Genomic DNA, 13,475 nt, shown 5'->3' on the forward strand with positions numbered 1-13,475 from the left:
CACACCAAGGTCCGGTTCGATTAAAGTTCGCAAGGTAACCCGAACCATCCGCCGCTTCCGCACTATGGTTATATTTAATCTAACAGAAACGATAAGAAATTTGGATTCAGAGATACATACGAGGAAGATTGGAGCTGGGCTATGGGTATGTGGTTTTGAGTATTCGTCTTGAAATGCATGAATCCATGATTAACTCCTGCAGACTACGCCCTCCGTACGAATTTAATTATTTTTTTTGGAAGTTCATGTCACTTTTCAATTGATTATACATTGTAATTTATAATGTTTTAGATGATTTCAAAAACATTGTATTATAGAACAAATCGAGATCTATCAAACAAGATCCATATTGAATATGAAATTCATTATAAATTTAACGATATAGCTAGTTTTTTTATCCAGTTGGAATAGAACCGAGACAAGTAAAATTATGATGGAGGGAGTATTTATTTTAATCAACCAATGCTAGGAACAACTTTTATCGGCCCATGGAATTTGAAAGAGCATTTTTGTAAAGTAAGTGATATAATGAAGAACAATTAAGTCATGCAATAAAAGGTACACCTTGAATTTTGGCAAGAACAAAAAAGATTTTGGCATTATTAATTCCCTTTACTAAAACTATTGCAATCAACCATTTTACGTTACTACATAATTCTAATTTTAAAATATACTGCTTAAGAAATTATGAGAAGTATAGTATTATACTGGAGAGAAGACCGAAGAATCAAAAAAGAAAAAAAGAGAGGCCGAATGATGCACAAATCAATGGTCGAGGCATTCTCTTTTGTTTAAGCAGAAAAGAGAAAATAATTGGACATTTTGGTATCCGATACCCTCGTCCCGCTAAAGTTCTTATTTCTTAAATACTTATTTTCTATTTACAAAAAATATCATTCTCTCACAATACATCTTCTTTAATTCAAAAACTAAGTACTTATTTTCCAAATAAGTAATATTTTCCTCAGCGGAACGAGGTCTTTAATCCGGTATTGTTTACATTCATTAGTTCATAAGGGATTCAACATAGATTAGATGGAGAATATGCTACCTGTTAACATCCATTAGTTCATAAGCTATTCAACGCAGACTTTTGATGGAGATCAAATGGTTGTTTGCTCATATACCTAATCCAAAGCACGCTCTCCAGCATCTTTTGAATTTCTCATTCGATCTAGAACTATGATCAAATGTAGGAATGATTTGTATTTGACACAATGTGGACCAATCCATCATTTTGCATTTCCAGCTGCTTTTTCACAGCAAATAATTCTCCAATAATAATTTGCCTTGCTATCCATCATAATTGGAAAAGTGGCCTTCTTCTTTTCTGTATTGGAAGAATTGAGCTTCCTTCATGCTCCAAGCACTAAGCTTTGAGATTTTCACACTCTGAGTTCCATTGTTAAATGCATAAAGGTGAGCTTCTTTGTCAGTAGCCAACTTCGGGTAAACTCTAGCAGTGATGCATGTGACCCCTTCTCCTCCAAAGCTCTCAACAATGGAGTGATCTATCTGCAAGATAATTAAGCAATGTGATCAAGCTAGAGAGAAACATCTAACAAAAAATGACAAAAGGAAAATGAAAACAAAAAAACAGTGAATGAAAGCGCGCATTTCCAGAAAAACTGGGCATCCTGCGATTGTTTGTTCAATTAGCATTGTACTACTGTGAGACAATGATTTTTATTTTTTTTTCCCTTGAGAAAAAGCCATGCTATTGATTTGATATGTACAGAGTTGTCCAAGACCGAAACCGATGATTCTCCAATCTGGAAACAAGATTTTAAAATCCATTTTAGACTTCTTACTGTGTGGAGAGCCTCCAAAGACTTGACACCACTGATGAGGATAACTATGAATATGAAGAGACGGAACCTAACTAACTTGAAAGGTGGATACAAAGGAACGAGATAAAAATTAGACATCAGTGACAACTGAAACCAAGTTTTCCAGGTACTCAAAGAAAGGCTTCCACTAACACAAAGAAGAATGAATGCTCAAGGAAGCTACAAAGGAGAATCTCTGCTAAGCCCCAGGAAAAAATCATACCATACCCAAATTCCAAGTTCTCTCTCCAGCAACCCAATCTGAAGAAGCTGAGAATGAATCATTTTACACAGAAAGAGTCCATCCCATAACTTATCACATCCAAAATTGGTTTTCTTGCACACCAAGCCCAAAACTAACAAGAATATAGCTGATCAAAAACTGACAATAATATACCAAAAACAGAGATTCAGGAAGTTTAACACAAGTGCAAAAAAAGTCAAAGTTGGCAAAAATAAAAATCGTCAAACACCGAAACCTGGAGCTTTGGGCGCTGACTTCCAGAAGGCTTCCTAAGTCCAGAAGCTGACATATTGGTGAGTGCGGATGTCTAGAATCAAACATCAAGCAAAGTTCTAACATAGGTTTTATCCATGGTATCATGATTTCACATGGAGGGACATTCATCACTGACACAAAATATGTACTTGAAGCAAAACTTGTATACTTTGGAATTTGCTATTCCACCATTACAAACAAATTACGAAAAAGAAATGACTATAAGAAGTTGGGTCTATCTGTTAACCAACCCTAAACCCATTTTTAGAGGATGTTTCCAGTTTCCACGGAAAGGGAAAAGCTTGAGCTACCGTGAAATGGTTAAGAATGCAGTACACATTACGCACTGGAAGTCTAGATCAAATGGTTTTTGCACAAACAAACCATCCCAGAACGGTATTTATCGTTCATATGAAGTTAGCTCGGCTGTTCTACAGATACTAACAGCAAACCATCACCTCTAAAAATTTACCTTAAAAGAAAACTTACCAAGCTTCTGAGTGAAACTGTCTCACTAGAAGGGTCTATATCAACAAAAGCTCCATAGGTTGTTTTCTCAACCTCATCTCTCAAAGAAGACCTGTTCATAAAAAAAAAAAAGGTACCAAGTAAGACCATTGTGATATGATCACTGGAAAACATGCCTTTTCGTGTTTGAATAAGTTGCCTGCTCTGATCACTGCACATCAGAACAACATATTTGCTGTGACTTCTGAATATCCGAAAGAAGATCGCAGTTTGCTCTGTCAAGTCCTTAGAAGCCAAAACCAGCAACCCAAATGGCCCGAGAAGGCCTTCCACAGATGCTTGGTTTTGGCTGCAAAGCAGTTGGGGATCAACCAAATTTTGCTCCATCATTTCTGTCTCTTCAAATTTTGGCAACACAAATGAGACCTCCACGTCAGCCTTAAAAAAGGTGTTCTTTGTTAGAAAAAAAGGTTGTAGTATTTGGCGTCAGAATAGAGGATATACGATAAGATCATTTACCTGTGAACCAGTAATGCCCACAACTTCGAGCACAGAGCCACCCTCGAGCTCTTTATCATGAATGTTAACTTCTTCTAAACGTAGTTTCTCAATTTCTTTGATTGGCCACTGTGCTAACTGCTCTCCACTTTTACCAATGGAAACAGTTCTTGGAAATGACTTAAACAAAAAAAACAAAAAAACAAACCCCTCATGTTATGCTTATAACTGCAGATTCTTCCCCACCCAATACACCATGATGCAACTTAAAGGGATGGACTCAATTTCCCAATTGACATAGCTGGGAGTTTTCTTTGGAATCATATTTGAACAAAAAAAAAAAAAACCCAACATAATTGAAGTTTTTTTTCCAGAACTGCTGTTATTGTTCTGCCAGGAGTGCTTCCACTTGTGCAGTAGAAGTTGACTATCTACCCATTCAACTTAAAACTCCAGGCCATTACATGGTTTGGTTTTCTAAGAGAAACCACAAAGCCAGCAGAAATAGAATCCTCCAATTATTTTGGTCAACTAGAAGACACACACACAGCATATTTCAGTTCATGATAGGAAGTGAATCAGAGAAATCAAAGGCACCAAGCAAGGTGGCATGTAGAAACCCAAAATAAAGCTTAAACAGTTTGAACCTTCATAATTATACCTGAAGTCCGGACCATCCCTTCTCAATGTCATCGGATTCACTATCCGTCTCCTCTATCCATGCCCACAATACCCGCCTCTTTTTTCCACTGTCAAGAAACGTCTTTGAAGCATAGAATTTCCCATAATCATACCTCAACTGCAAAGCACTGTCCATGAAGTCGGTATTAACTACATATATGTCTGTTTTAGGATCATAGTGTCCAATTACATAGTGATCCTGATGATTGAAGCTTGCCTTGAGCACGTACTTAGGTTCTATACCTCTACCGTTCCCCTCTACACTAACCGGGTAAAAATCAGGACATTCCCACATCCCAGTTCTATTTGAGGAATGAAGAGGACTCTCACTCCTAGTCCAGTTAACGAAATCTTCACTTGTGTATAGAATTGCTGTTCCATGACCATCAGTCTGGCTTCCAACAATAACCCGCCATCTTTTATTTGGCCCTTGCCATGCAGTTGTGGGGTCCCTATAGAAGAATGGATCAATGCCGTTAACTGGAGTCATTATAGGATTATGGGCTGATTTTACCCATTCTATTAGGAGTGGATCAGATAGATTCTTGGGCACCGCCAAGTTTTGGACCTCGTGATTCTCAGTGTCCTTTCCGGTGTATAGAATGGCAGGTTTCCCCCCCGGAAGGATTGTGGTTGAACCGGACCAGCAACCATTGATGTCAAAAGGATCTATTGGATTAAGAGCATGATCAAGATGAACCCAGTTGATGAGATCATATGATATTGAATGGGCCCATGTCATGTTACCCCACAGTGGTCCATATGGGTTGTGCTGGTAGAAAAGATGATAGATTCCATTGTAATACATCGGTCCTGTGATAGATGAAGATTGGGATTGGAACTGAGTCTGGAAATGACTAACAAAGTTTCAACTAAGCAAGTCTCTCAGGTATACACCAATTATATAGCAAGTAGCAACAATACATTGAGCTTCGAGTGACGCCAAGAGCAAATATCTTACAATTACCAAATTATTTCTCAGCAACCTATGAATAAAAGTTATTCCTCAGAGACAGCCAATCCAAAAACATAATCCTGACTTACCGTGGTCTCCCATCTGGGTGACGAGAAAAAAAAGAGAGGACAAAATTGTATTCTCTCACTTCATGTTTGGATGGGTACAAAACAAAAACCATATGAGCTAGGGAAATGAGTGAGATTTTCTTTTTGTTCTTTTTATTTGGTGGAGTCTCGTATTATGTGAGGTACACAATCTATCAGTTTCCTTTCCCGTTGGATTTCCCCAGTTTCCAATTTCCATGATAAATAGTAGAACCGGCACGGTTTTCTTTTTTGCCAATTTCTCAACTAATTCCTTACCAAAACAGGAGAGAGAGAGAGAGAGAGAGAGAGAGAGAGAGAGAGAGAGAGAGAGAGAGAGAGAGAGAGTTCCTTTTCTCATTTCATATATTTCTTACTAAATCAGTCAAACCAAACAGATTTAAGTCATGTAGGGAAAATTTGTGTGTGAGTGCGTGTGTGGGGGTTGATTAGCATAAAGTAACATAAATAGATGAATAATATTCCCAGCTTTGAAACATGAGTTTAACCCAGGGAAGAATGATGAGAAGAACTTACCATTAGGATCTGCAGATTCATCATTTGCAGTTTTGACCAAGAGAACATGCCAAATAACAGGAACATGAATTAGAATCAACACTAGGAAGACTACAAAGAAAATTCGAGCGAAGAAAGAAGGAAATCTTGGAGAGAGGAAAAACAAAGAAAGCATACCATTCATCCAGTTCTTCGGGGGCTGGAAATGGTAGGCAGTTCTGTAGGGCTGTTCTTCCAAAACAGAATGATCACTTGTAGCAGTGGGAGTGGAAGCCCCAAACTCAACTCCATTACCAATCAGTACAAAATAGCATAACCCAAGAACAGAAGTAGTACAGGTCTTCTTCATGCCTCTGCTTAGGCACACAGCCAGATCAACCCTCAACAGTAGCTATTTTTCTCCCCCAGGAAACACAAGTTCACTACCGCTTTTCACTATCTGGAAATTCAAGAAAGTTTTCTTTCGGTTCAATCAATAAATGGGTTTTCAATTTCCAAAATTTTCTGTTTGAAGGACAGAAAACAATTATATGCTGTACTGAATATTGAGATGGAAAAATTTCATGTAGAGCCTGGCCTTTCACATAAATCACACATATATATTTGACCTTTTTTAAATTTCATATAAACACTTCAGTTTTCTAAAGATTCATCAATTCAACACCTGACCTTTCTTAAATTTCATATAAACACCTGAGCTTTCTAAAAATTCATCAATTCAACACCTGCTATCACTCTTCCGTCTAAAACCAAACGGAAAAAAAGTTAAGTGCTCCAATTTTTATTTGTTTGAACCAGTGTTAAGATCTTATTTTTCTAATCATTTTATCCTAAAGAATCATAATTAATTTTTGACTCTAAAGCTCTCGTTAGTTAGTCCTAAGAAAATTGTAAAATCAAATATCTCTTAGGGCTAACTAACGAGAGTCTTAGAGTTAAAAATTAATTATTACCCTTTAAAATAAAATGATTAGAGAAATAAAATCTGCACATCGGTTCAAACGAATTGAAAATTGAATAAATTAATTTTTCAACCATGTATAGATCGTTTATATATTAAAAAATATGATTAAAAAATTAAGTGCTCTAATTTTTAATCTGTTTAAATCGGTACGAAGATCTTATTTCTCTAATCATTTTATCTTAAAGAATCATAATTAATTTTTGCCTTTAAGTGTAACACCCCGATTTTTGGAAACGTTAGATTAAAAAAAAATTCTAACATTTATTAAATAGAAATGAATATAAAGTCATTACAAACTCCATAAATCCACAAATTCAAATTTCATCTATTTAACAGATGGAGGTGGGCTCTAAGGAAATCTACTTTTCGTAACCTTCTTCCTTCTCAGCAAGTCTTTGATCAGCACCGTACTCTTCGGACGGATAGTACTACACCTGTACATCTCTAAACTCTGGCATAAGATGCCAGAGCCACAAAAAGTAGCACCGTGAGCAATTAAGCTCAATAGCTAACTCCTACCTCTATGTCCCATACTTTAGCAAAAATAATATAAATAACTTTGCAAAGTAAAACTCAGAAATTTAATAGTCCAACATATAAATAACAATTCAATAAGAGTGTCAATATGTTTTCAGAGTCAACGCAGTGTATCGTAATTCGTGTCACCATTTTATCAGTATCGATTTCATTTTCCATTTTATTTTCTCGAGCACTGGTTCCGCTAACCGTCTTTCAGATTCGATCGGGCTCCCAGGCTAATTTGTTCCACCCAAAAGCACTAATTCCGCTAACCGTATCTTTCAGATTCCATCGGCTCTCAGTCTTATTCATTTCATTGGCTCTTTCACCATTTTCACACGACACTAGTTCCGCTAACCATCATTTCAGATTCCATCGGGCTCCTAGGTCACACACACCCGAGCCATGATTCCGCTAACCATTTTAGATTCCATCGGGCTCTCATGCTCACACACACACACGAGCTATGATTCCGCTAACCATTTCAGATTCCATCGGTCTCTCATGCTCACACACACACACACCCGAGCCATGATTCCGCTGACCAGCTTTACTGATCCCATCGAGCTCTCATGCTCACTCAATTATCAATCTTTTCACATTCCGTTTTCTCATTTCTCATGTCTCATAAACATGCATCATTTTCTCGCGTTCTCATTATTCTTTCAAAGCTTGATAAAGTCATGCGATATTAAGTAAATCATATTCTCATGCTTTTGAACTTTTCAATCAAAAACCATGACAGCATATAATCTAGAACAACGTTACTAACTTTTCATTGATAGCCATACTTAATCCCTTCATTGTAAGATTTATCGTGCCATATCAGTGACTTCATTCCCATAGTTAAATCCTAGTCATGCTTAATTTTCTAAGTCTAAATATGAATAACAGAACTTCCAGAATTCATTCTTTAGACAACCTAGTATTAAATTCAAAGCTCCTAGGAACGTATATCTGCATACTTTAAATTTCCAAAATCAACATGCAATATCATAAAAATTCTAATTTCAATATTTTATCGGATAGCACATTCACATTATACTTAAGTGAGTGGGTAAGAGGTTTCTACCGTTCTTCTTGGTGGTAGCGGGTTACGGATTCGTCGGGTCGAAAAATGAAGAAAGTGACGTCGCCTCAGTTGGAATTTGATAAAAAGAAAAATAGTTTTCTTTTTACTACAAACCCGAACAACTTTTATAATTTTGGAATTGAAAGATCGAATGGTGGTTTTGAGTGGTGGCGGAAAGGTGACGATATGGGGTGGGCTTGAACTTTAATTGTTTTTCATTTTTTTTTTTTTTTACAGCCGAATTTACTCTCTCTGTTTCTTTCTCTCAAGAACAAGAACAATGGGATGAAGATGAGGTGTGATGAAATGGTTGGTGGTGTTGGTATTTATAGGCAAGGGAGCTCTCCCCTCCTCTCTCTCCAGCCGATTCAATCTCTCTCTCTTCACTACATGCGTGAGCCCAAAGCAAAGGGGAAAAATATAGCATGTGATGCTATAATTACACCTCTCTCTATTTTTCTTGCTCTCCACTTCTAGGCTTACAGGGCTACATATTATAGGGTTGTATGATGCAAGAGAACAAACCAAATCCAATCTTTTCTTTCTCTCGGCACATTTCTCTTCCTCATTTTGAGGGATGTTGTCCCTGGTTTGGTGTAGGTAACATCCCTGGTTTGGTGTAGGTCTAGGTCTATAATATAGGATAGCATTGAGCATGTGATGAGATTTTGCATAGAAAACCCAACCCCCTCTCTCTCTCTCTCCCTCCTCTCGGCACACACTCTCTCTCTTTCAATATATCTCCCAATTATTTCCCAATATTTGCAAAGATCACATAAGTGTAGGTGTAGGTGTAGGGTGGAAGAGATAAGTGTGGGTGGCAAGGCAAATCTCTCCTCTCCCTCAATCTCAGCAAACACACACTCACATGAAATCTCCTACAATTCATGGGATCTCGAGTACCCTCCATCTTCATGTATCTATGGGATTCTCTAGTTTTTTTGTTGAGCTAAAGGCTAAGGGTAGTACATGGTGCCACTAATGGGTATCAAAAGTTAAATCTTCTTCTTCTCCTTTTTTGTACATTCACAGCACACATATGCATATTTTCACTGAAATTTTAGTACAAGGGTTTAAATGATAATTAAGTAAAAGAATTATAATAAAATATTAATTTTACTCAAAAAAAAATATTGGTCGAAAATTCGGGTTGTTACATTAAGGCTCTCATTAGTTAGCCTTAAGAGATATTTGATTCTACAACTTTCTTAGAACCGACTAACGAGGACTTTCTTAGGGCCGACTAACGAGAATTTTAGAGTCAAAAATTAATTATGATTCTTTAGGATAAAATGATCAAAAAAATAAAATCTTCGCACAGGTTCAAACAAATAAAAATTGAAGTACTTAACTTTTTTTCCGTTTGGTTTTAGACGAATGAGTGATGACAGGTGTTAAATTTTTTTCCGTTTGGTTTTAGACGAATGAGTGATGACAGGTGTTAAATTGATAAGTTTTTAGAAAGCTCAGGTGATAATATGAAATTTAAGAAAAACCAGGTGTTAAATTGATGAATTTTTAGAAAGCTCAGGTATTTATATAAAATTTAAGAAAGGTTAAATATTTATGTATAATTTGTGTGAAAAATCATGTACCTACGTGAAATTTTCCCAAGAGATTACAAAAAGTAGGAGCAGTAACAATGATCACGCCACCAAAATTGTATACACACGACGACAAAGCTTTGAAGAGACATACTATATTTTGTCAAGAGAAATAATTAAAAAAAAACTACAGGAGATGTGAGAGGTCTCGCAATGCTCCTTGCAGGTAGTGATGGGAAAACTGTTCAGGGAAATGGCATTTAGGCTTAAAGCTTAGCCCTAGTGATAAAGGGGAAGTCCTTTTTTTTTGGTAATGAGAGGAAAGTCTCTTTTTTTTTTCCTTCACTTCACTACACGATAGTACTATTAGCGTTTTCAGTCTATTGAAAAGGAAAATGAAAAAGCATTATAAAAACAAAAAAAAAAAGCATTCTAGTTCCTAACATGGACATTGAAATGGCATGTTTGATCCAATTTTGTTTAGGGGGGCCGGATCCGTAGACACCAATTTTGCTACTCTATCTCAGTCATTGATTTCAATTGCTGAGATTAAAACTTAAAAGGATGTTGTACTCAATAAATTTCCCCCCTTCCATGTCACGTTCCCTCTCTCCTCACTACACTGGCAGCTCCCCTCCCTACTCTGGCGACTCCCTTTCCAGGTGAACGCAACTTCGGCGGTCTCTCTCTCTCTACCATGCCCTCCCTCGCGGTTATGTTGCATTTTGACTTAATTTTGGAAAAAGTCAAAGTTGGTGTTTAAATGTGTAGAGGATCTCCTGCCCTTGGAAAGCTCTGGATTATATTTTACATTTCAATGTATTAGATATGATAATGACTTGTCTATCTTATTAGGATTTGGATCATTTATTGTATTTGGAAGTTTGTATCCAATTGATGCTGGCTTGCATCTATAAAGAGCTGGAGGGAGTGGCTAAGCATATCAGAAGAGAAGGAAAAAAATGCCACTTTAGCGTACCAATGGACGTACTTTAGCCGCTGGCTAACCCAGCCCCTAATAATAGTATACTCAGTAAACACTTCTGCATTTGGATGCAGGAAGACGTCTGACGGAGCAACCTTAAGGTCACGGGGCCGCATCATCGACCTGAGATGATCGATAAGACGACCTTTTGTGTACAGATCTAAGGGCAAACCTTGCCCAAGCACCAACTAAGATGAAGGAGAATACGTAAGTATTCAGGTGAGTGTTAATAGGGTGGATTTTATCCTATTGTGAGTTATTCTTTGGGTGTTGAGTGTGGGTGTTCAGGGATTTTGGGTTAGAGCTGTGCTATCCACACAGATTTCTGTGCACAGATTGTGCACAGATTTTGTTGTGGGGCCCACCACGGGTCCCACACAAATCATCCAAGCCATTCATTAAATGTAAAACATTTTTTCAAGGGTCCCCGTAAAAAATAAGCTCAATCCAATACCTATATGTGCTTCATCCAACCATCTAACTTTTCATTCAGATTTTCGGATAATGAAAAGTTATACGATTGGATCGAGTATCTATAGGTATCGGATTGAGATTATTTTTTACGGGGACCCTTGAAAAAATATTTTACATTTAATGAACGGTTCGGATGATTAGTGTGGGACCCGTGGTGGGCCCCACAATAAAATCTGTGCACAATCTGTGCACAAATTGTATGTGTGTGTAGACTTTCTGTTTGGGTTATGAGATTTAACTCAATTCTTATACTATTTACTATCATGTACGGAAGAGTAAATATCTCTCCCGTGGATGTAGGTCATTTTTGGCTGAACCATGTAAACTCTTGTGTGTCCCTCATTGGAGTTCTTTTTCATTGTCATTTATTCATTGTCGGTGTGAGTTATTCATTTTTGAATCTTGACTTTGGTTTGCTTCCTCTAAAATCCCAACAAATTGGTATAAGAGCCCAACTCGATTTCTTCGGGTGTTTTTTTTGTGTGAGATTCGAGGGTCACTATAATTCCCTATGAAGGCAGCTATCAACTCTCAGATCTCAATTGAGAAGTTCAATGAAAATGACAACTTTACTCTTTGGCAATATTATGGGTAAAGGATATCCTTATTCAACATGGCTTGTCAAAAGCGTTGAAAGGAAAGGATGTTATGCCGGAGGCGATGAAAGATGATGAATGGGAGGAATTGAAGTTGTGGTGTGTAAGCACGATTCGACTATGTATTGCTGATAACATCATCAATAATGTGATGGATGCGGAGCCCGTTTCTGCTTTGTGGAAGAAATTGGAAAAACTCTACCTTGCAAAGAGTTTGACCAATAAATTGCATCTCAAGCGGCAACTCTATCGGCTAAAGATGGAGGAAGGCGGGAACATCATGGAGCACATGAATATTTTCATTGGCTATTTGGATCAACTGTGAAAAGTTGATGTCAAAATTGATGAAGAAGATAAAGCTCTTTTACTTCTTACATCTCTTCCTGATTCGTATGATACTTTGGTGATGACTCTTTTGTACAGAAAAGATATAGTGAGTCTGGAACAGGTGCAGGCAACATTAGTTTCTTATTGTACTCAGAAAAAGTCAAATATTGAGTTTGGAGAAACCTTTGCACTTGCAGTTCAAGGTGACAATCAAGGAAGGTCTGATGGTAGATCTTAAAGTAGCAGGTCAAAATCTAATGTCAGAGGAAAAGGCGTTCAGTGCTATGGTTGCAAAGAGTTCGACCACGTGAAGAAAGATTGTCGATCTTCGGAATAAGAGGGTTGATGACGGGGCTGGTAATTTATCTTTTGTAGTTGCCGATGATTTTGGAGATTCCCTCATAGTCTCCGAAGGTATTAACACTTTTTTCTAGTAAAGAGTGGATATTAGATTCCGGATGAACTATGCATGTATGTTCCAAGAAAGAATATTTTGATAATTTTGAAGAAAGGAGTGTTGTCTTTGGGCGACGAGTCTCCTTGTAAAATTATGGGTGTTGGAACCGTAAATATTAAAATGTTCGATGAAGCAATTCGCATTTTCAGTGGTGTGGCTTATGTCCAAAAAATGCGTAGGAATCTTATTTCTCTCAGTCAGTTGGACTGCTTAGGCTATGAAGTTTTTACAGCTGGTGGAGCCATGATTGTCACACGTGGTGGATTGGTCCTTATGAATGGGAAAAAGTGTGGCAGTTAATATCATCTAGCTGGGAGCACAATGACTCCTAAAAACTTGGTTGGTAGCTGGAAACGAGGTGCACGGGAAAATACGTATATATGTCTTTTTCTTTTGCTGGTGGAGCAAAGACGCACATGACAGGTTTTCATGTGGCAAATGATTGTGAGGTGGTAATCCCTGCTGGTGGAGAGGGCAAACTGAGGCCCTACTCTAGAATTAACTAGCAAAGCTAGTTCGGATTAGCTACACATGTATTGGCCGTGGTATAGAATAAAGGAGTCCGACCACATATCTTTATTCTAAATTTGTATAGCTGGAATATTTTTTCTGGCCAATGTTTTATTGCTGGTACCGGTCTTGGGTACTATAACAGAGTGGCATTTGAACCTCCAAGTTGTCCAATTGAGAGCCGGAGGAATGCCATCTGACATGGTCTGTTAACCGAAAGGAGTGAAGATCTGATTGATTATGGGATCATGAAATTAGGAATTGTGATTGATTCAATTAGTGATTGCAATTGATTCTCTGTAAATAGCTTACCAAGAATAGGTTAGCTATAGTTAGTACAAATGTCTTCTTTCTCATTTGTATAACAGACTGATAATCAATAGAAGAAAACTTCTCCAATATTTTATTTATTTTCATGGTGTCAGAGCACCAAAGCTGGTGATTCTAAAACTCTACAATGCTTCCGCAAAACTTAAGCCATGTCAGAGAAGAACA

General features: G+C 37.4%; 1 protein-coding gene across 1 annotated transcript; it reads right to left on the minus strand.

The window, feature by feature from the left end:
* Positions 1 to 913: 913 nt before the first annotated feature.
* Positions 914 to 6,085, minus strand: LOC131306702 (beta-fructofuranosidase, insoluble isoenzyme CWINV3-like). The gene is made up of 7 exons (XM_058333104.1): positions 5,710 to 6,085; positions 5,554 to 5,562; positions 3,956 to 4,788; positions 3,316 to 3,474; positions 2,996 to 3,234; positions 2,818 to 2,908; positions 914 to 1,515 (listed from the first exon to the last, which is right to left on the minus strand). The coding sequence occupies exons 1-7, from the start codon at positions 5,879 to 5,881 to the stop codon at positions 1,294 to 1,296; spliced, it is 1,725 nt and encodes a 574-aa protein (XP_058189087.1). The 5' UTR covers positions 5,882 to 6,085; the 3' UTR covers positions 914 to 1,293.
* Positions 6,086 to 13,475: the final 7,390 nt, after the last annotated feature.

Source organism: Rhododendron vialii, chromosome 11a (assembly GCF_030253575.1).
Source record: "Rhododendron vialii isolate Sample 1 chromosome 11a, ASM3025357v1".
NCBI classification, from domain to species: Eukaryota; Viridiplantae; Streptophyta; class Magnoliopsida; order Ericales; family Ericaceae; genus Rhododendron; species Rhododendron vialii.

Excerpts from the sequence above, each read along its gene's own strand:
- LOC131306702 (XM_058333104.1), bottom strand. The coding sequence starts at position 5,881 with ATGAAGAAGACCTGTACTACTTCTGTTCTTGGGTTATGCTATTTTGTA. Across the intron at positions 3,475-3,955 it reads AGGGATGGTCCGGACTTCAG|TCATTTCCAAGAACTGTTTC; the intron begins GTATAATTATGA and ends TTTTTGTTTAAG. Across the intron at positions 3,235-3,315 it reads TGGGCATTACTGGTTCACAG|GCTGACGTGGAGGTCTCATT; the intron begins GTAAATGATCTT and ends ACCTTTTTTAAG.